General features: G+C 37.5%; 2 protein-coding genes, 1 long non-coding RNA gene and 1 other non-coding gene across 4 annotated transcripts; 1 reads left to right on the top strand and 3 right to left on the bottom strand.

The window, feature by feature from the left end:
- Nucleotides 1-588: 588 nt before the first annotated feature.
- Nucleotides 589-16,609, bottom strand: LOC117425463 (SUMO-activating enzyme subunit 2-like). Its single transcript, XM_058993613.1, has 17 exons — nucleotides 16,168-16,609; nucleotides 14,878-14,961; nucleotides 14,192-14,262; nucleotides 12,301-12,365; nucleotides 11,582-11,682; nucleotides 10,905-11,026; nucleotides 10,141-10,208; nucleotides 9,878-9,999; nucleotides 9,415-9,514; nucleotides 8,835-8,995; nucleotides 8,299-8,392; nucleotides 7,525-7,637; nucleotides 7,126-7,281; nucleotides 6,424-6,520; nucleotides 5,422-5,527; nucleotides 4,647-4,783; nucleotides 589-3,692 (listed from the first exon to the last, which is right to left on the bottom strand). The coding sequence occupies exons 1-17, from the start codon at nucleotides 16,354-16,356 to the stop codon at nucleotides 3,499-3,501; spliced, it is 1,980 nt and encodes a 659-aa protein (XP_058849596.1). The 5' UTR covers nucleotides 16,357-16,609; the 3' UTR covers nucleotides 589-3,498.
- LOC131698904 (uncharacterized) lies at nucleotides 15,591-16,505 on the top strand. Its single transcript, XR_009307898.1, has 2 exons — nucleotides 15,591-15,751; nucleotides 16,099-16,505. It is a non-coding gene; the product is annotated as an uncharacterized LOC131698904 (long non-coding RNA).
- Nucleotides 16,610-17,582: 973 nt separating the features above from the next.
- On the bottom strand, nucleotides 17,583-22,482 carry LOC117425529 (programmed cell death protein 2-like). Its single transcript, XM_034042505.3, has 7 exons — nucleotides 22,102-22,482; nucleotides 21,064-21,227; nucleotides 20,501-20,570; nucleotides 19,328-19,659; nucleotides 18,944-19,057; nucleotides 18,190-18,344; nucleotides 17,583-17,729 (listed from the first exon to the last, which is right to left on the bottom strand). Exons 1-7 carry the CDS (start codon nucleotides 22,216-22,218, stop codon nucleotides 17,599-17,601), a joined length of 1,083 nt encoding a protein of 360 aa, XP_033898396.3. The 5' UTR covers nucleotides 22,219-22,482; the 3' UTR covers nucleotides 17,583-17,598.
- On the bottom strand, nucleotides 21,359-21,431 carry trnar-acg (transfer RNA arginine (anticodon ACG)). The gene has a single exon. It is a non-coding gene; the product is annotated as a tRNA-Arg (tRNA).
- Nucleotides 22,483-23,168: the final 686 nt, after the last annotated feature.

Raw genomic sequence — 23,168 nt, 5'->3', positions numbered from 1 at the left:
CAAATGGAGTATGTGCTGTGTAGGTGGCGCCCCCTATGGTAATTTGCATCCTCTACAGGAGTTGTGTTCTCTTATTGCCTTCATACTTAGTTTGCACATTCAAAAGATCAATTTATTTGCTGATGTCATGCTATGCTGAAGTGGCTTACTTAGCCTTTTCTATGTGATACTCAGTATGAGAATACATGTGCATACTGCTGCTCGACAACAAGAACAGCATAGCTACAAGTTTTGTGATGGGTTAAAAAACTTATCTGTGTATATGATGTTAAAAATAGTTGCTATGTTTTGGGGTGATTTTATAGTACACGTCTTCAAAAAAGTATTTTTAAATGTTTTTATTTGTGTTGTATTGTAAATGTACCATAAACTTGTTTACATATGTTGTGCTTGACAAGTATGTGGTTAATGATACAAACATTTCAACATATCGGATTTGAGCCAGTGCATTGTCTTTTTTTGGTAGAAACAAACATCTCAAAACAATTAAACAACCAGCAAATGAGCACCCCATAGTAAAATAGTCAATTTCTCACTTATGTACTTTCACCTCTTAAAAGACAATGCTCCAATCATTAAAGCCACAGGTATAACCAATATTTAGTCGTTCTTTATTTGGTCCTTAAGAGGTACAGTATAGTTGTGTTTTACAAAAATGTGAAATATAAATAACGCACAGTAACAATACACACACAAAAAAGTGGCTTGCATCATTGTAACCTAGCTGTATACCTGTACACTGAAAAATAAACTGGTTATAAAAAAAAAAAAAGTGTTTCACAGATATGTAAACAGTGCTGTTGACGGGTTCAAATTGAGAAAGCGCGTGTTTCAAACATCAGATTTTAATCAAAATTCCCTCTTTACACCGAATAGGTGTAAAAATGTTCAGCTATGGTGCACAAGGATAGCTGTCAGCCCTTCACAACACTAAAAATTGAATCCAGCAAAATTAAAATAACTGGTAAAATAATTAGGTACCAGGAAGTCGCAGATTTTGTTATAAAAAGTTGCCTTTGAAATGCGTGCATATCCTGTATTAAAGAATTACATAACAAAAACAATAAAAAAGGAGGCCCAGAGCTAATGTTCTTAGTGCCAAGAGGGCCAAATGTTTGTGTGCGTATTTAAATTTTTTTTTTTTTTTTTTTTTTTAAATAACAGCCATGGATATCAGTTCTTTAGGCAGGGCCTACTTCAGTTACATTGGCAAAAAGAAACTTTCCACTCAATATACTGTATTCCTTCGAACTTAAGACGCACTTTTTAAAAATCGCCAACAAAAAAAAAAAGACATGACTACCCGAGTACACAAACAGCAACACGTCCGACTGCCAAGAAAAGGAGAAAAACACATGCGAGTAATCACAACTGGAAATGAGAAGCAGCACATAACTGTAATGCTCTGTGTGACAGCAGACGGCCGCAAACTCCATATGCGTAATTGAGGTTTTAACTTTATGAATGCATATTTATTTGATGTTTTATTTTTTCGTCAAATTGAGGGTGGGAAATTCGTAGGAGTCTTAAATTCAAAGGAATACAGTACATAGTTATTCAAAGATGATTTTCCAATTAACAATTCATATTTCTTCAAAAAAACAGAATTGTGCACCAAATACTGGCCAGCTGTAAAAGCATACATTGTGAAGAGTAAACCATTCCATTCACCCACCCGTGACTTCAAGACCTGCAAAACAGCTTTTCTTTGATACAAATATAAACATTACTAAACACCCTTTGGCTTTTGTAACTTGTCCACTACTTGTACTGCTGCCAATTTATTCTCAAAACATGTGCACATTTTCTGACATTTTTTAAACTGCCTGGTCATTAACAAGCTGGGGCATTTGTTATAAAAAAAAAATAATAAAATAAAATGTAAACTAAGGGAAAGGGCAACATGTTTGTTAAAATATAACTGCCAACAATATGTACATGTTGTATAATTGTACAAACAGACATTTCAGATGATATTTTCTGTGAATATGCGAGTTACTGCTTTGGATTCATATTTTGGCCAATGTGCCGGTGTTCTAGATCAGAGGTTCCCAAACTGTGGTACGCGAGACGTGTTTAGGGGGTACGCGTGACAAATTGTGTAATGGCGAACATTTTTGTTTTGTTTTGTTTTTTTGCATTTTCATAAGACTTGTCATACTCACACGAAACTTTAAAACGCATTGGAAATTCAGAGAAATGGAGAAACAAACAGAGCCATGCAAGACAATCTCGCAGCAGCGGGACACTTGGGATCAATGCTGTGGTGTGCTCGTTTATTGCAAACCTCCAAGAGGTAACAATGAGAACAAGGATACACAGGGACAGTGACGTACAGAACTCTCACCACCAATAACTGTACAACACGAATTAAATGTATTATATTTATGACGTATGTTTTTAGTTTTTTATTAATTACATTTTTTTGGTGCTTATGAGCTATTTTCGATTTTTATGCAAATCATTTTTTCAGAGCTTTCGATTTTTATGTACTGTAGGAAATTATTGTTTTCTGTTACTGTACTTTACAAAATGCTTGGTTTTTTTCTGTCACAAAGTAGTAACTGTACAGTACCACACTTTGTACCTTCTTTCCTTTGTTGTCTTCCACAATGAAATCCCTGTGGTCACGGACACATTCTTCTGGGTTTTTTGTGTTTAGGCATTTTTTTTACATTTCGCCACAATTTGCAATTCTGTTTTAAATCCTACGTATCCTAACTGTAATATAGCTTTAAATCCCGCGAACAAGCCTCCAGTCGAGAAAGTATTCAGAACTAATCAATACAAGTTAAGGAAAGGTAGTTTGTCTTGTTTTTTATGTATTAGGTTTTTGAGTTATGTGAATTGAGTATATTTCCAGTGTTTTTCTGGTGTTCATTATACACATATTTATTTATTTTTTTGTATCAGGGGTGTTTTATCGGTTAAACCCTAAAATCAGAAGCCGTAATTATATTATTATAGTCATTTATATTGTAAGTATATTATTGTGTATGTGTATAAATCTGTGTATTATGAAAGCATACATTAAAAACAACATGAAAATATAAATCCGTATGCTAGGGGTACGCAGACAGTTGATAGGTCTGGAAGGGGGTACGCGGCAATCAAAAGTTTGGGAACCTCTGTTCTAGATGAAGCTGAAATTCACAGAAGCTCACATATGGTCGAGTGTAAATGCTCAACATGGGGGGCAAAGATGTTTTTACATTAACTATACTACAGCGTGGCAGGTTGTTCAAATAAATGTGATAAAAAAAGACCACACAAAGCCTTCTACTTGAGTTTCTAATAGTCTCTAACCTCTTCCACTACTAGTTCTGAATACAAGCAACTACACACACACACACACACACACCTATTTGCACATATACGGTACACAACAGTAGTGAGGCGGTTAGAAAAGTGAAGGGGTGTTTGTTAACATTTTACAGCGTTCTTCTGACATTTGTACACATGGCCCAATTACAGACATAACGCAATCCGTGAGGCAGTCTAGTCCAGCGCGATGATGTCATCATCTTCTTGCTGTGCGGCCGGTGGGTCTGTGCACATCCTCTTGGCTCGGACACTCTCGTGCCCCTCCTCCAGCTTCCTCTTGGGGTTGGGGCCCTCCATGTTGACGTCGGTGCTGCTGGAGGACGGTTCTTCTTCAGAGTCGACAATCAACACATCATCCTGATCTTGAGCTGGAAACAGAGACCCCACAGTAATAGATGAGCCGTGCATTGCAGTTGAAGCCACAGCTCTGTCATTTACAGTGCCTTCCAATGTACAGATTAAGGTTTAAAGCACAGCTAAAAGTGCAATAAATCATACAATAATCGTACATACAGACGCATACACGTTTATCCCAACACAAACTTGGTCAAGCAGACAAATGTTTCAGTGAATACCTTTAACCCTTTCCGGTCCATTGTCGGACTGGGTCCGACGTTGCAATTATTCCTCACAGGTCCTTTGTCGGACTGGGTCCGACATCATTATAGCAACACAAAAAACGGGTTTCCAGTCGTTTTTTCTCTGGAAAAAGCCGAGAAAACCATTCAATTGCCGAGTGGGAGCGACAAGAGCCGAGACAAGTCGAAAAAAAAAAAAAGGCGTATCTCATGAATAGTCATACATGGTATCTGGTATCAGATAACGGGGCGGGTCGTAAGTAAACAAGTTGGCTGACTGAATCAGCGCACAGAAAACACGGACATTTGCAGAGCTTTTTTGAGATGTTATAGTAATAAAATAATGACTTGGATCGCATTATTGAGGAGTTTGGTGATAAAACGAGTGATCCGGAGATGACCGATCGGTATGTACTACTATTATTATTATTATTTATTTCTTACATAGGTGAACGCTATAGCAAACGAAAGGGTGGGGCGGGGCTGGAGATGCCTAGTGAGTGCTTTGTTGATATGCAGGGCCATTTAAACCCGTTTGACTGTGGAAAAAATACTTTTAAACAGCGCGTCTAAAATTAACTGCGCGTGTGAAAATTAATTAGACCTGACGCGAGATTAATAAATGGACCGCAAAGGGCTAAATCAGTAGTTTTGTATTTCTTTCTGCGTGTTTTAAACAGACAACACAGTAAGTAGTATAACCCAGGTTCTAGTCATCAGTGAGATGAAACAGCCTGCAGTCACCTTTCGAAGTGGATGGCTGCGCACCATCATCGCTGCCATTCGCGATGCTTTTAGCAGGCTCCTCTGTAGTTTTCTCTATGGGCTTTCCAGGGGTGTCCCCAACCACCTCAAACTCAACATCCTTCCCCAGGTCCTCGCTGGAGAAACAAAAAGAGGAAAAAAAACAAACAGTCAACACCATTTTCACTGAGAATATAGCAAAGTCAGGACAAAGTAACATGGTTGGAAACTCACTAGTCTTGCACTTGGCCCTGCATTTCAGAACTAGTCTTGTTTTGGTACTGTATATTATTGAAAGGATCAGGTGCCAAGAATCAGGCAACATCTACTCTGAACTGATTGCACTTACACAAAAAGAAAGTCTCACCTGAGTCTGTAGGATTTACCATAAGGAGTTCATGCATCTACTGTATCAGGGAGGACCACATCATTTAACATGGGTCAGATTGCAAACTGTGTCCTGGTCATTTCAAAAATAAAACTCAGGGTAGCTAGGACTTGGGCGAGGACTATCTTGGCGAGAACAAACACATGACATTGACTCAGTGGTGATACTAAACTTGCACTTTGTTACATTATTTAATACATATAACGGACAACGGGGAAAACACAAGTTAAAAAACAGCAGGGATTTCAAATCTATGAACTTGCATGACTCACTCATAAAATCAGTAACTGACAAAGCTTTTAAACCAGAACAGCCACTGTTCAAGACAGCATTTAGTAACAAGGCCCTACAGTAAGTAAAAGAACAAGGTCCCAATCCTGCTCTTACCAGTGAAGGACGTTTACCAAGAGAGTATAATCTTGCAAGAAATCATCAGCCTGCAGCCGGCTTCCATGACGGATTCCAAATTCAGACAGACACTTGGAATTGTTTCCTGGAAAAAGACAAACACAGTGATGCTTGTTATAACGTAAATGTATTCACATAACAGAGTGCCATCTAGTGGCCTATGAAAGTTACATCAGGCAGGATCTGGAGTCACATTAATTGAGACAAAACATTTGAAATTCATTAATATTCCATCAGTTAGATAAACCTACAACCGAAACATCCAGTGGATCTAAACACTGTGTAGATAGTTTAAATATGCTTGTTTAGTAACAACGTTATAACCCGAGTAAGCCTCCCTTCCATTAGTATTAACATACATGGGTAATGTAAACAAGTTCAGATTTTGTCATTTTACACGTTAAAGTTTGATTAAATACTAAATAAAAAAAAAAACACAGGTCACAAGGAATAGAGCAAACACAGATTCTGTTTATATCTCTAATCAGAAGCTTTAGATTTTAATCCAGTATAGTGTGAATATAGAAGTTGCCTTGAAAAAGTAAAAAAAGATCTTACCGTACTTTTGCTGTATACATTGTATTAACTAGTCACCTGATGCTGACAGATAGCCACTCTTATTTTGTGGCTATGACCCCTTTAGAAAGTTGCTATATAACTTGTTTTAAAATTAGGGTTCTGGAACTTCATTATCTCAAGCTTTCTACCAGGTTTCAGGTTTTGTGAAAAGGTATTTAGGTGAACAACCTTGGGCAATCCCTGGCATGATATTCTTGATTCCCAATAACTACACAACATAAAATGAAGGGTTCAGTAAAGTTAAATGTAATCCTCATTTAAAATGTTTTCATTTGGGTGGTATAAATCCGGCTAAATACTATCAGGACCGCAATGTATTTCCTGACTGGAATAAAACAAATTCTACAGCCGTACAAAAAAAAAACAAACACACACACACACAAACACACACCACAGCTTTACCTTGAGTTTCTCCTTCTTCTGAAGAAATCAGAATAGTCCCTTTACCATCCTCAATCTGAACGTCTGGAGCCACCATGCCAAATTTCTCTTTCAAAATCTGAAAGATTTTTGGTAAACAAACAAAATAATTTTAATCTGGTACAGAACTGCTTGTTTTATCATTAGAATTATGGCAAAAAAAGCACTAGCACTGTCAGGTGTGCTTTGGCAAAGCATGACTTGAAATGCAACATTCAGTAAATGATTAAAGCACAGATCAACGACATACAACACATTTAAGCTTGTTTTTGTTCTCTGCACTGAAGCTAGTATGTAGCAACATACATCGCCCGTCACTGCTGTAATTACCCAATTAAAACTACAGTAAATAAGTACAAAATCACCAAGACCTACATCTTACACAATAACTTGAGAATGAGAAAGTCCTTTGCAAATTTAATCCCATTTGAATGAGGGATTTTTAAATATATATATATATATATATATATATATATATATATATATATATATATATATATACACATACAAGATTTGTAAAATGACTCATGCTTCCACCAATATATCCCTGTAGTCAGGTACATAAAATGGCAAACATTAACTACATCTATCCTTTGTAGAGCTAAGTAGCACCAATAGCTCTAGTAAGATTAGTAGTTCACAGAGCTTACAATCCTAACTGCTCAAGGTTAAGAGCCTGCTCACCTTGTCCTGCAAGCTCAGCACTAGTGTTTGGTGCACATTCAGCTTGACTGTCACCTCCGGTCGGCTGGCACACACGTAACAGTTGGCATTGGGAGGGTCCAGCGCACACGGCACCAAGAGCTTCTTCCTTGGGTTTGGCTGCTTGTTCAAAAAGATCTATACAAATTAAAAAAATAAATAAAATTAATGCTAAACGTTACACATACCCAAGTATCTTCATTTTAGTTTTTATTTTATAATAAAAAAAATCTGGTTTTAGAACACAGGTGTTTTAGGCTACAGTATAACCTTGCATTAAAACACATTTATTAATTTAGGGATACACTTATATTTTCATACGTGTACATTGACAAACTTAATTGCTAAACTGTTAACTTTTGAATAGTTGGAGATACTTACTGTTTTACACTGTTCAATATTCCCTGATAAAATCTTCAGACCCTCCAGTACAATCAAGCCTGCTATTACTGCATTAGTGGTAGCAATTGCTGGTATAATATTCCCTGCCATGGCTAGAGAAATAAACAAAGATGAATCCATTAGTACTGAAAACATTGCCAAATAAGAATAAACTGCAATTACAGCTTTTAATGCTGTACTATATGTATGTGTGTGTGTGGGGGGGGTCTTGTAAATACATTAATTCCTCAAATGTTGCCTGTTCAAAACTGCACATTTCAGATCTGTATAGCTGTTGGAAGTGTGTGACAGGTAAGATTTATGGAAGCATTTTGTGAGCTACAACCACTTTCACCCTTTCAGTCCTGGAAGGACCTCAAGGTGCCTCCTTATCTTAGAGCTGTATGTTAACATACACCGTCAATCACGCTGGAACCTTGTGGGACTGCTAGGTTCTAGTCTGAGGCAGTGTATAAAAAAAAAAAAAAAGATAAAAATTGTCCTGTTCTCATGTATACTTAATAAAGGAGTTACTTCTTCAGCGCAACAAATTCAGGAATGAAAAGGGTTAAACACACAGTTAAGAAAATCAGTTGAAGTAAACCTTACAGAAAATACTTCCAAAAAGCTTGGAAACCAGTTACAAATGCATAAAATAGCTTAGCTTTATCAACGTCTAAAACACCAAGAAATTCTATTAGATGGGGCAAGTGATGTGCAGAACGCACTGCTTCCCAGCATCACTTCCTCGGTTCTGTACAGCAGAGCACTCACACTTCACATCAAAGCGACTCTTCATGTTCATGCTGAAGATGTGCATGCGCAGGTTGGATGCTGACATCACAAAGTCCATCGCTGGAGGGTCATCCTGTGAGCAGCAATCAGAGACACACTTTACTGTTCTGAAAAACTTGGGAAAGTAAACTGGCAAACAAACAAAACAAAAAATAAACTCTTCTGTTAATTCTAAGGGAACTACAGTTTAGGGTTGATCCTTCAGTTTCCTATCAGAAAATAAACAGCATTTTACATTTAAAAATGCTATTGAAAAAGACCTTTTTAATAATCTCAGAATGTTAAACATTTACAATTTTGTCTGACATAGGTGTTCTTTGGTTTACATAATAAGTAACAATTTCATATTCAATATTTCTTCACGGTCTCTTCCAGTTAAATACTGTACACATACAATCTAAACACAACTACATGATGCAACAATTAAAAAACAATAATAAATTGATTACAAACATCCCCATTATGTTAAATGGTTTAGTAAATGACTCAAACCAACAACCCTATTCCATGCTCACCTTGTCCCACACAAGCTCTGCTCCGTCTCCTTTCTCACACAGCTGGGCTCTCAGACTCTCCACACTCCTGGCAAACAGCTGGGAGCAGCTCTTAATATCCAGCACCTGCTGGTCCTTCAGCCCTGCTGTGGAGGACTCCACCTGGAGGTCACTGCTCTCCTCTGAGACAAAGAAAAGACATCAACCAATCTCACAAACTGTATTCTGTAGATTTAATAATAGAAGACATGTCAGTAACATAGATCCCTGCCATGGCTGTCAGATAATCTCAATACAATGATTCATTATCATTGTATTGGGATTCAGATAATCTCAATACAATGATAATTAATGTCCTTATGTAATATTTTTGCAATTTATTTATTTATACAGGAAATTAACCCAACATCACATTAATGTCAGTATAAAGTGAAACATACAACTGTACATCTTGTTTATGCACCTCCATCGAGTCCCTGATAGAGACCGTGAAGACTCATAAAAGTCAGCACTGCATTTAAATTCACTAGCCATCAACAATGGAGGTTTCTTCTTTAGGTTGCAGGGGCAGTCTTGCTAGTAACCAAATACACAAGCTTACCTAGTTTTTGAACTTCATTCCAGTCCAAGGGGACAGGAGCTTTCCTTTTCTTCCATAGCTTGTCCATAGTTAGCAAGTACTTGATGTCATCATTAAAAAGCTTTTATAAAAAAAAAAAATAAAAAAAAAGACACCCGCAGGTTAAAGATGAACCAGAAATGAAACAGGAGGAAAAAGGGCAAGAAACAGTTTTATTATTTAGAATATAATAAATGTCTTGAAAGCTTAATTCTTCAGTTCGACTACATATATATGAAGTACTGTATAGTAATTAGTATACATTTAAAAATCTTACCACCACATATGCCGATATTAAAAATATAAGCTTCATCAGGCATTTCCCTCTCTATTGTTAGGGGCAGAAAAATGTACTGGTCAACAAAACGCTAAGCTATTCAGGGACAGACACCAAGGAATTCCATTAAAAAAGTGAGCAGGATAGAATGGATTGCAGGTACAGTACCTTGTTGAAGAGCTTGACTGGGTCATAGCCAGTGGATTTAGCCCAGGTTTTTGTGGAGACTCGCTTGATGTCCCCATCTTCATTAGAAGCGCCTGCTCTGGCTGCCGTCTCTGTTGGCTCCCCTGTGAAACACACACACCTATAAGGTAAAGTCAAGGTTTTGCCTTGTAACATGTCTTATAAAATGTGTCTGGTGAAATGGTTAGGTGTCAACACTACAGAAGATCTGTCTCATTTTTTTTTTTTTTTTAAATGGAACTTACAGGCAGCTTCAGGGTCTGCTGTGTCTGGGGAGACTTCCTGATCCGCATCCTCCTCTCCAAAGAGTTGGCTGGAAGAATAAACAAAAAAAAACCCAAATGAATAAAAACCGTAGGCCAATGAAGAGATACAGTGCTAACTGTAGGAGGCTGTGTGGTCCAGTGGTTAAAGAAATGGGCTTGTAACCAGGAGGTCTTTATCCAAGGCGACTTACAGAGACTCGGGTGTGTGAACTATGCATCAGCTGCAGAGTCACTTACAATTACATCTCACCTGAAAGACGAAGCACAAGGAGTTAAGTGACTTGCTCAGGGTCACACAATGAGTCAGTGGCTGAGCCGGGATTTGAACCGGGGACCTTCTGGTTACAAGCCCTTTTCTTTAACCACTGGACCACACAGCCTCCTATTAGAAATAGTACATTGTATATTAGAACAGAAACTCAAAGCACCAAAAACATAGTATTGTGCAACAAGACATTGCATATATCTAACCCCGCAGGAGCACAAAGACCAATTGCAGCGATCGCTGTGGGCCACTACCAGACAAGATAGGCAATTTGGCACTTACAGGATTTAAACCAGCAAGATCCTGATCATGGACTCTTATCAAACTATGCTTTTCAGCTTGTATTTACAAGCACAAAATAAGACAGATAAGAACTTCTCGTACACAAAAGATTTTGGTGAGAAGTTTAACACAGCATTTTGGGTAATAACGCCATTCCGCTCTTGATTCCCTCCAGATTGCCTGTGGAGCTCCTTACTTGTACAGATACTTGGCCCACACGATGCAGTGGATGGGCTCCGATGGGGTGTTGCGGATGGTACAGCCTGGGAAAGTTTTCTGTGTTGGTTTTGGTTGGCACTCATAACACTCTGTTACTCCCTGTGTGGCAAGAGAGAGATCTGTGAACTTGTTTCAGGGCAGGTCGCTTCTCATACAGTCAAACCAGAACTAACCTCTCTCCAGGGGGACTGCATCTTTGTGGCTGCTTATTTTAGATCCCTTTGCCATTTACCAAGTGGTCCAATACTTACCAACCAGGAATAATGTTTTGCCTCCCAATTACAAGCGAATGACAGAGGCACCTAAAATAAGCAGCCACAAATGTTCAGTATCTTTGGTTATTTGGGTTTCACTGGATTTATTTATTTGATGGTAACTATAAAAGTTTTTTTTTTTTTTTTTATTATAAATAAAAACTGCCCGTGTTTTGTATTCTCAATTTCTTCAGTGCATGAATTGTTCCCCCCACCCCACCCAAACACAGAAATTTGCAACTAAACATTTTACACAGGCGGGTCATTCCAGCTCAAGGGGGCCAGCATTACGCCAATGAGTTATGTACATGCAGATTGTGCGTTTACAATAAAAATCTCTCAACTTTCGAGCATGGCTGAAGATAAGTGGTGGTGAATGTGGGTAAAAATGAAGGTTTACCTTCTTGATGACAGCGACTTGCCCCAGGTAGCCAGCCGTCCCGCTCTCTATCAGGGGGATGTCAGCAGCCAGACACATCCTGTTCACATGGTTACGGGCGGCTGGAAGAAACCATTAATAAGTACATATAAAAGGAAACAACTCAAGAGGCTGTATTATGCTTGACAAAAACTGTATTCCACTCCGAAAATCTCTTTTTGCACTTTGCTTTAAAAGTTGAGTCAGTCAGATACCCCACTATTTAACAAAAGCAATTAGAGATGGCAGCACACTCTTTTTATACATTTTCTATAACAACCAGGTCTAGCAGACTAACGTTTCAGCCAGTGCCGCCTTCTGGATAATTGGGGGGGTGGGGGGGGGTCGAAACACGCACAATTGCAGAAATAACTAAAACTTCCCCACCAAAGAACACACCCACTGGCTAATAAATATATGCATAATTCAAGGGCACATTGATGTGATTTGTTGTATTCGGCAATCACCCCTCAGTTGAGACACTGGTTCAACGCTTTGAATTATTTATTATCCTAAACCATTTGCAATTTACCAGGAACTTTTTTCTAAATATTTGTTTTCCCTTATAACAAGGATAACATAACTTGGAGTACAAAAGGTTATTACAGTAGGGACCTGGCTAAAATGTACAATATGCTCTTATCTAGTGTGATCACTGAATTTGATCCAGCAGACACTTCAGTTTTGTAAATTGACTATACCTCGGTTATCCAAAGCATTCATGACAAGCATAAAGTTCCTGAAAAACTCCACGTTGTAATCTGGGCTATAGAAAAAAAGAAAGTACAGATTACACATTTCACAAGGCCAGACAGACCATTATGTCTCTGCATTCTGCAGAATAAATGGTGTTGTATTTTCAACGACCTCCTGTACAACACAACAAACATTCTTCTGCACACAAACAAACTGTGCCCATCATTCACCTCTAAATGAAGCGAGGAGTCAACAAAAAATAAAATTTGTAGCACAGGAAATCATTTGCATAACAATTATATTCAACAATAGTCCAACAGCTTCATAACAAGTTGGCTATCTCTCCGGAAATGCATTCTGTTCCTGCCTGAGGGTTCGGTTTGATTCTTAAGACTTTGTTGATGCAAAATGCTGAAATACTTGAGTAAAAACTGTCCTTATAGTGAGCATTGTGTTCTAAAACAGCTGTGCTTGAAATACCATCAGGGGCGTGAAACACTCCAAACTTTTAGAAATATTTACAAAACTCCCAGGGGAAGCCCATATCCCATACAATCTCACAATATCAGCCAAGTAACACACATAGCTGGAAGACTGTCCTTTTAACTCTGGAGAGCTGGAATGAGCAACTACTGGTGCACCTGGCTTGGTTCAATTACAGCTCAACAAATTTTAAAAAGAGAAGCACACATTAGTTTACCATAACTTAAATCAGCCAACAAAACCCAAAGAATGAATTGTCTAGTTGTCAAGACGCAATCAACACGTGAGCTTATCAGTAATGTCAGGGTGCAGGAATCAAAAAGAGTAGGGCTGGAACAATAATAATTTTTTTTTTTTTTCTACCATCGATGCATAGTTTTCTTAAAGACATGATAAATCTTTTTCTTGATAACACAAAAAAGCAGCAAATGACATTTAGTTGGACTATAATTTAAAAATTAAACGTTTCTCCTGTCTATCTCCAGTTTAACTTTTTATACATTTCAAATGATCTGTCGGTCACACTACATAACTCTGTTCCTCACAAAAGGTTAATAACATTTTAAATATTACTTTATGCTTTTTTTAAATGTTAATTAAATATGTTCATGATCTTTCATGTTAAAGTTGACAGCAACCAAGCTTTTGAAAAATATACCGTTACATGGCTGCAGAACAGGTACTATGTTAAAAAAATAAGTTTAAATTTTTTCTGGTAGTTTTACTTTTGCTGATTCCCCCCCACCCCCAATGTTATTAATGAATACAAACATTTACCTTAATATACGAGTAATAGGCAGTTCTCAGAATTCCATGCATGATCTGGTAGATTCAGGTTTCAATGGTAGACAATTGCAGTGGGTAGCCTATTGCCAATAAAAAACTCAATACAGTACCAATTAAAATATTCTAATTCCACTTCCATGGAGGAGTTCTATCTCACACAATAATTAAGTTTTAGGGTAAAGTAATGTTTTTTTTTTTTGTTTAAACCATCGATGGTTATTCTCACGATTCGATGCATTGTCCCAGCCCTACAAAAAGAGTCCCCTTTCTTTAATTTGTTTACCCCCCAATTCATTAGGTTAAAAATTAAAGGGGCCCCTTTAGACTGTTGCACCCTGACACTACTGGCAAGCTGTTGTGTACAGTAAACATGGAAACCAGTTGCTTTATTGATCACTTATCATATCAGTGGTTTTCAACCCTAGTCCAGAAAAAAGTGTTTTAAACATGCATTGTTTTCCATTGCACATAAACAGTGTAACGTCAGTGATTGCTCAAGAGTCTATATCCAGCACTAGACTGCAAGCCAAACCCATTGAAACAATGAAAACATGAAAATGAAAAACACTTTAGAGAAATACATTATGCTTTAGCAGGAAACAAACATTGATACTAACTGCAACTTACTTTATGACGCTATCGTGGTAGGCTGTAATGTTGGCTTTGGGACAAAACTGTAAAACGCTTTCCTTAGCAACCTGAAAAAAACAAAACATACAATCAACATGATTATCAATGTGCAACTGGCCATATTCACATATGTAGCATATGATTTAAACATTTAGAATGCTCTGTCAATGACAGAGTGCAAGATCTACACTCAATTAGGGCAGCAGTGTGGAGTAGTGGTTAGGGCTCTGGACTCTTGACCGGAGGGTTGTGGGTTCAATCCCCAGTGGGGGACACTGCTGTTGTACCCTTGAGCAAGGTACTTTACCTAGATTGCTCCAGTAAAAACCCAACTGTAAAAATGGGTAATTGTATGTAAAATAATATGATATCTGTATAATGTGAAATAATGTATAATGTGATATCTTGTAACAATTGTAAGTCGCCCTGGATAAGGGCGTCTGCTAAGAAATAAATAATAATAATAATTAGAAATTAGAAGTGTTCAATTAAATCAATGGTGATGATGCATCAAATTAATAACTTAAGGGGTGCATTTAAGAGTTCTGCATGCGCTAGCAAGGTCAAATAATTTGTTTTTCCTTTCACAAAAAAAAGGAAAGGTTTGGGTAAATGTAGATTGTTCTCAATATCTATTTGTTGGTCAAGCACTTAAACATGTGCTAATACTAGTTCTCTCTCACCTGTGCTTTTGACTTCCCAACATGTTTCTTCTGGAACAGAAACTGACGGTTAAGATTACTGACATCAATGACGTCAAGATCAATCTGGAAAGAATTACAGAAAATGAAATGCATCCGATATTAAAATAAATAAATACACTGTTTAAATTTGTTACAAAACACAATTACCAGACCTTCCATGACTGTTGTCCAAATTAATTTGCCAGATTATCATATGCTAATGCATGTTCTTATGGTGACCACATATTATAAGTAATTAAAGTGATATAATAAAAAAGAAAAAAAAAAACAGATCCTAATGTACTTAATCTGTTTTAATAGACCCTGTTATCAAACCAGTTTGTAAGCATTGGTGCACAAATACCCTAGGGGTAAGGGGTTTATGTCTGGTAATTATCATCCAGTTGTGTCCAAACTTGGTATCCAATCCATCAATCCAAGACTAATTGGATGAAATACACATTCTTAGTAGAATATTATTCTCCATTCAGAGACTGTAGGTCATGGTCCATCCAAATATGTAGTGTGTGCCCCACATTTTCTCTTAGCTACAGCTGTGGACAAATGTTTTGCATCACCCTATAGAATTAATTAATTTTGCTTAATTAAGTCAAATGAAACCTGCTGAATAATGTTAACATATTGAATTACAAACCGCTTTGCAGTTTTCCATACACTTAATAGAAAACTGATATAACTAAAATATTGTACTACTACTTTGGCTTCCGGTAGAGTTTTGCTATATGGTTTTGAATACATGATGTTAAATAAAATATTTAAGTTATGTTCATATATTTTTTTGTTTTTGTTTTAGTTACGTGTTATACTGTCAAACTTTATCAAGTGTTTGTACCAGCAATGCCATAGATGGCGGGTAAATTTGCTTTTAAATTTGAAATTGTACAGCAGGGAGAACACAGCTTTAAATCACAATTTAAATGTCCGTATGACTAAATTAATGATTTGATTTTAAAATATATTTTTAAAAAATGTAATTCTATTTTGGCTTTCAGTTTTTTTTTTTTTTTAATATTCATTTAATTAAACATTTTGAAAGTATGAGTTACGAGTCATCCTCTCGTATATTATTAACGCAATCACAGCAAGTAGCATAAGCGTTTTCTAACTGCCTAACGAATGTTTTTCATTCAATTAAGTCACTTTCATTCTCGCTGTGTTGGTCTGACTGAATTCATTAATTTCCCTCTTTTTTTGTTTCAGTCAGTGAGAGACAACGACGTTCAAAACGGTCATTACATTAGCAGGTACAGCAGATATCTCCCAACTCACCACTTCGATGTTGGAGAATCCGGTAAGGACGAGGTTTTTGAGAAGCTCACAACCGATTCCTCCGGCTCCTACCACCAGAACCCGACAGGAGGAGACTGTCTCGGCTAGCTCTTTATGGAGGGATCCCACCAGCGCCATCATGGAGCGGCAAAGACAGCAACAATACCGAGACGGACTGACAAGGGCCATCAAAAACAAGAAGATAACGAACAGCGCCGAGCGGGAGCTGCTAGTCCTACATCTCCATCTGTGGGCTTGGAGGACTCTGCCATCATTAAATAATGACCGGGGTTCTTGTTTAATTGTAAAATAGGGAGAAATAAAAAGTTACGTGTTTTGTTATTTTTTTAATTTGTAACAAATTAAGAACTGCATCAGTACACATATAATTATAATTTATTATTGTATTTCTTGTTTATAGACTATACGTCGACAGTTCAGGACAATTTAATTTTACACTACCTTCTGAATAAAAAATAAATAAATAAATAAAATCGTGGATCTACCGCATTTGATCTCATCACTTAAGAAACAGCAGTGTACTGTAATTGTTCGTAAAAAACAAGCAAAGCCCGTATATAAATAATACATCATTTATAACATTACTTACCTGTTTTTATTTTAAATAAATATGAAGCACTTATGTATGCTTTTGTAATATATATTTAAGTCTTAAATGTAAGTGCTGGTTTTTGGATGGTTTAAAAAACACAATGTGGCTATTTTTTGGCTGGTTACATCCAAAATTTGGCAGAGCGAGGGTACAACACGAGCCGTAATACCGGTGCAGCGTTTGATTTGTTATTGTTGTCAAGTCTTAAGTAAAGTAACTCAAGTCCCAAATCAAGTCTCAAAAAAGTGACAACTGGTATTCTGTTACGGACACCAAGAGCTAACCCGTCACGTGCACTTTTTTTTTTAAAGCCCAACATTTCTTCTGCATGGTTTTCTTCACCCAGTGTGTTTGCTTGACTGTGCGTTTTAAATGCCCCTGTATCTCGCGTCTATCGCTTCTCAAAAGAAGTTAGCTGCAATACAAGGTTTCCAATGCCACGTCATTTTTTTTTCTTACTGGTAATCTGCGAGTGGATTCACAATGCTGTACCCTCTGCATCTTTGCGACTAGTTTTTGTATTAACCTTGTCAATGTATCAGCAATACAAGGGGAATGTATTTCCTTGAAATTATAACAAGTTATTATCCATTGTGTTAAACTGTGTTTAAAAACAACACCGTCACACAAAACCATTGGAAAATATGCAGCGTTTTCAGCAGGAATATAGGCATGTTTTTATTGGATAAATGTTACAGCTACTCCATTGCTAAAAGTTGAAGACAGACGGTTTCAATTCCATACACTCATTCATCAACTTGCAGCCTCACACTGAATGGTTTAATAAAGAAACAGCACAGTGCACAGTCAGCATTCTTTTATTTAAAGAACTTCTGATCAGGGTCTGTCTGTACAAACAGGAACTCCTCCAAAGGTGTCTGATTGCTGGGTGACCAGCAGCTTTTCTCACAGGTGTAAATTAAAACAGTCCCGAATTCCACCGTCAATCCTGAAAAACAAAGACAAGAATCAGCATCTTAAAAAACGGCTGCAGCGCAGTATACAATACACATACTGCAGAAGGAGGAGTGTTAGTGTGCATTTTTCAGATTTTGATAGTCCATGCAGAACACACACCGCAAGGTGTGGATTTGATCCAGAGCTTTACTATAAACCAGTGATAAAATCAATCAGACATAAATAAAAGGACAGATACATACAGATTTCTCCCACATTTGCTAAAAATGGTGCACAGATCAACTGAAACATACAGGGTTTCAGTGAAACATTGCATTATGATGTCCGAGGCCTTCCTTGAACACTTGTGTCACAGGGTCTCATTCCCCATCTGCAGACCAAGGGGAACTCATTGACACACTGTGGTTTGAAACTTCTACACGAGATGTCAGCAGGTGACTGTCTGATATTATACTGTTTACTTGATAAGTCGATTTTTAAAAAACACCCACCATCTGTGTTGATACTTTTGAGCATGCTGACCAAAGCAGGCATAATCTGGAACTCAAATATTCTCGGGCTGCCACAGCTCCGACAACAGGGGACCATCTGCTTCACATTGGAGGGAGGGGCGGTGATAAACAAGGGCTGGCCCTTCCGAGAATATCTGGGAAGGGAAAAGGTTTGCACTGATCACATTTTCAAATTCACTCTGGTAGTTTCCTCTGATAAAACCGATTCACCTTTCCAGTTATCTACAGGTCTCTGCAAACAACAGTACTGGCGTGAGAACCAACTAATGCTTGAGTTGGCTAATTCATTTAAAAACACTGGGTGAAACTAGAAATGAGGGTTTCAGTTCGACTTGCTTGGTTTTGTTGCTCAGCCTTTTGGGGTATTTGGTAGTCTTGAAATTTTGATTGATATCTCTCAGCCAGTGCTGATAAGCAGGGAGGCTGCCAACCCCTGAAGGTGGAACAATTAATAGATCAATTTTGTCTGAGAATATATGTAGTGCAATATGCATCCCTGAAACCTAAACTGCAGTATAGAAACTACAAAAAAATTGCTGTAAATTGCTATGCTTGTCTGTGCTTTCATTTAGATTTTACTGTGCTTTACCAACTGTATGCCTTTACCCTGGTATACCGAAGTAAGTTTTTTTTATAAGGAGCATTTTTATAAGTAAGTTTTCACTATTATTCTTTATTTAAATTAGACCATGAATCTAAAGGTTATTGTGGGACACTGCGATTAAAGAATTACCTCAACACTTGTTCTTGACACACTGATATTTTTTTCATGAACTTGAGGAAGATTTCGTCTCCATGTCTGGCTTTCGTTTTCTCATATTTTTCGCTCTCTCCTTCACCATCACAGCTGAAAGCACAAAGCAGTGCAAAACAGAACATAATCAGAAACTGACCAGACCAAAATACTTTAGACGTACAGCTAATCATGCCCTGGCAGAGAAAATATCTGCTGCTATCTAGCCTGGCAAATTATCACGATTATGTTAAACAAAAATTGTAGGAATATGTACAGCAAGATACAGTACTGTTTGGATGAACAAAAGTCATAAAAGAATATCACATTTACAAGGCAACATAGTAGTGACACAGCAGAGAAGTGCACAAACCAATCACTTACCTTATTAACTGTTGTACATCAACTCCCTCTCTTCGCTGATACTCCTTCAGTAATCTCTGCGCGTGGTCCATATCTGCATCGACACAGAACTCCCCCTCGTCCACCACACTGATGTAGTAGGGCTGGAAGGTAGGCACAGGGCCCGGGAGGAGCAGCCCCTCTCCTGCAGGCACGGAGCTCTGTGTTTGTTCTCTCAGGTTGAGGCCTTGCAGCTGGCTCGTGAAGTCCGTTTCCATGGAGCTATTGGCAGGAGGAGCTGAAGATTCTGTCTCCTCGTCTATGCCCCAGTCGTCTGCTCCCTCACACCAGTCTCTGGTTGCCATGGCAGCCTCCTGGATTAAAAGAGGTGGTAAAAAGTGTGTTTATTTACATTTTATGTGGTAGTTTTTAACCCAATACGGCCTCCGATAGGGCCTCTCCTGGTGTATTGGGGCCTGTATTATTTTTGTGTTTATTTAATTTAATGTCTGGTGAATGTAGTGCTCAGGTGAGGGAAAATGGCAGACAGGCACCATGAGAGGCTAACCCCTGAGTCCCAGGCACATGAAAGGCAGGTGGATTAGGCTGCAGCGCCACCTAGCCTCCTAATAGAATTATTAACCTTTCCCACACATTCTTACGCTGTTTTTGCAGATATTTTTTTTTTTTACTCCTTTGTTCCAATACTAAGTTTTAATTCCCTTTAAGTAGCATTTATCTAAATTCATTGCCGAGCAAAAAAAAAAAAAGCTAAACTGACCAGACATAGCATTAAATTACCTCATTCCAAAAAAAACATGTGTGGCTATAGCCTTTCACCTCACCATCTGCAGTGTATCCAAACAATAGGAAGAAGTTTCAACATGCTTCACAAGATTACAGTACTGTTATAGCAGTACTTATAAAAAGAAACCTTGTTATACTGCTGTATTTCGGATAATGAGTGTCATGGAGGATTTACTTGATTCATTTCAATGATGGAAAGAAGACCCCTATTGCATAGCACCTTCACCCAGTCCAGGTTTTACTAAGAGCTTGATTAGCCAGAGTGATTAGGTAACAAGCTCAGGTGTGTCTCATTAAACTCATAGTAAAACCAGGAATGGATCAGACTGCTATATAATGGGAGCCTTATTTCCATCCCTGCATTTGATACTGATGATACAATACCCCTTTTTAAGTTTTTAACTGTACCTTGTTAGCTTTAGGTTGTTGTGCCTGTGTAGCTTCTGTTTCCAAACACTGGGAACGCAATACTGTCCAGCTACAGAAAAACAGAGGCATACCATTTCAAAAGGGGCAATGATAACTTCACAACTGGTTTCACAGAGCCAGGTTAGCACTATCCTTGGAATACCAAATGTTACCTTAGATAGTCAAGGATGGAAATAATACTCCTATTGCATAGCAGATTCACCCATTCCAAGCTTTAATACAAGCTTGATTAGCCACAGTATATAGGTAACAAGCTCAGTAGTGTCTTCTTAAACTCATAGTAAAACCAGGAATAAAGCAACCTGCTATGCAATGGGAGTCTTATTTCTATCCTTGCTATGGTAGTACAAGTTCTGGTTGGGGTTTGTGAAACCAACCTTACATTTTTTTACAAATACAAACTGCAGTGAAACTGAATAAACTGTTAAAACTGGTATTTAAAAATAATGCAGTCTAATACTTCCAAGGCAATATTTTATACTGTACTGTAGTACACATTGACATTTGTGGGGCGCATTTTGATTGACCTTATAATTACTTACCTTTCCGATTTTCCAAAACATTCTCTGCTTGGGCATGCAAACACGTTTACGGTGCGATGATACGGGGAACCCTCTAGGGGGCAGTATACTTGCACAACATGAACAAGGATGCCATTACAAATCGAGCAAGAAGGATAGCGCAGTGTCACTGATGGAAAACAGTTCTGAAAAGAATATAGAAACAAAACCAAAAAAAACATAGTGACTTTATTATCATATTTTGTAATATTAAGTTTTAGACGATTTATAAAATAAATAATAATTATTTAATTAAAAAAATAGAAATAAAAATAGTCGAGCCAGCCAGGAGTCGAACCTAGAATCTTCTGATCCGTAGTCAGACGCGTTATCCATTGCGCCACTGGCCCGCACAGTTCTTACAGTGTAACACCACCTTCTAGTAGTCATTAACTAAACCACATCTATACCTACAATAAGTGCTAATTATAGTATTAGAAGCTAATATTGTTAAATTGATAGTCCTGTTAGACACCAGTTATATTAACCATATCGAGATTAACAATCGCCTACTAGAAAGCGAAACGTATGTCGCATTTGAAACCACGTGGAAGTCAAAACAAGCAAGTACTACTAGCAGTAGGCCGATCTTTATTTACTTATTTTAATATTAGAGAAATGTCATATTTTAGGTATTTGGGAGTTTGAAAGGTACATCAAACAAACACACGTGTTGTTTTTGTTTCACTTTACGCTTGTAAGTAATTTGTTTTTAGTGCTATCAATAGTGATTGTTTGAAACCGGAGACTTGATTTTGGAATCACCCGGCTTTTAAACTCCTAACGCGTTTAGTCTTGCCTTTAAAATGTTAACAAAAGTTCGTCCTCACCTAAAATACAGGAAAAACGAAGGCATCAGAAAATTATTTCAGACTCCGTCCTTATACGATTGGGAAAACACACAATTCTCAATTTTGAATACAGCGACTTAAGGAATACCCATGCTATTATTTATTTTTCTTCTAGCACAGTTTTACAGTAGCGTGATTATTATTATTTTAAAAGCATTAACTCTCTTACCGGCAGTTCGCCAATTTTGCTGGTAAAACACGAAGATGTGTTTCTTTTTGAGTCTATTTCAGCGTCTCGTGTTCCCAGAAGGACGCATTCTATGAATTGTCTCTGTTCTGCAGCCATTCTGTGGAAATACCCGTCAGACAAAAACACGGTATCTCGTATCCCCCTTTTCCAACAGCCGTCGCTACTGTTTACGGAGGGTTACATAAATGCATTTTCCTTCTGTCATAAACAACAATTATATTTCTACTGATGCAAAACACATATTTTTTACTCCAAATTAAACTGTTGCTCTTTCAATGAATTCCAGTCCAGGACTTTATGCCGAGTCCAGCCATATCCATCTTTTTAAACAAGGAACCTAGATGTATAATTAGTATAATTACATTATTAAGGACATTAATGGAACAAGACCCTGGATTAGAACTGATGTGAAGCGCCACAAGTACCACACATAATTAACTTTAAAGAAAGTATCTGCTTTATATGGTTATATTCGAGGCATACTTGGAGTTGGGGTTCTAAACACATACAGATGTCTGCTTCAGCAAGTATTGAGGATACATGTTCCCTATGGGGTGAGCAAGTGGGTTTGTTGTTTCTCTGGGGCAGTGGACCAACATTCCGCAAAATATTACACAAAATATTACACACACAACCCATTTCAAGTGATCATGCTTATGCTGAGCACCTACCATACATTCGAGTTTTCCAGTACTTTACTATGCTTTTCTCATGTACAGTATAAGGCAATGGCTGACTCCTTCCACTTGGAACAAATTATTTCACAGCTGTTTAATAGTAAAATGTACAGCAACTGAATCATTGGTATTTCCATGAAACAATTGTGTTGCAGGATGTTGTAATCATCTGTGCCTGTGCTGGTTGTGCTATTTGGAAAATAAAACATATATATATATATATATATATATATATATATATATATATATATATATATATATATATATATATATATATAATTAAATATTGCTGCTGTTCCTTATAATGATATTACTTTTAATAAGAACAAGCATATTACTGTAAATTTGAGAAGCTATGCCCTGTAGATG

This window comes from Acipenser ruthenus, chromosome 20, assembly GCF_902713425.1.
Source record: "Acipenser ruthenus chromosome 20, fAciRut3.2 maternal haplotype, whole genome shotgun sequence".
NCBI classification, from domain to species: domain Eukaryota; kingdom Metazoa; phylum Chordata; class Actinopteri; order Acipenseriformes; family Acipenseridae; genus Acipenser; species Acipenser ruthenus.
The sequence above is the reverse complement of the archived record's forward strand: the minus strand, read 5'-3'. Positions and strand labels throughout refer to the sequence as shown.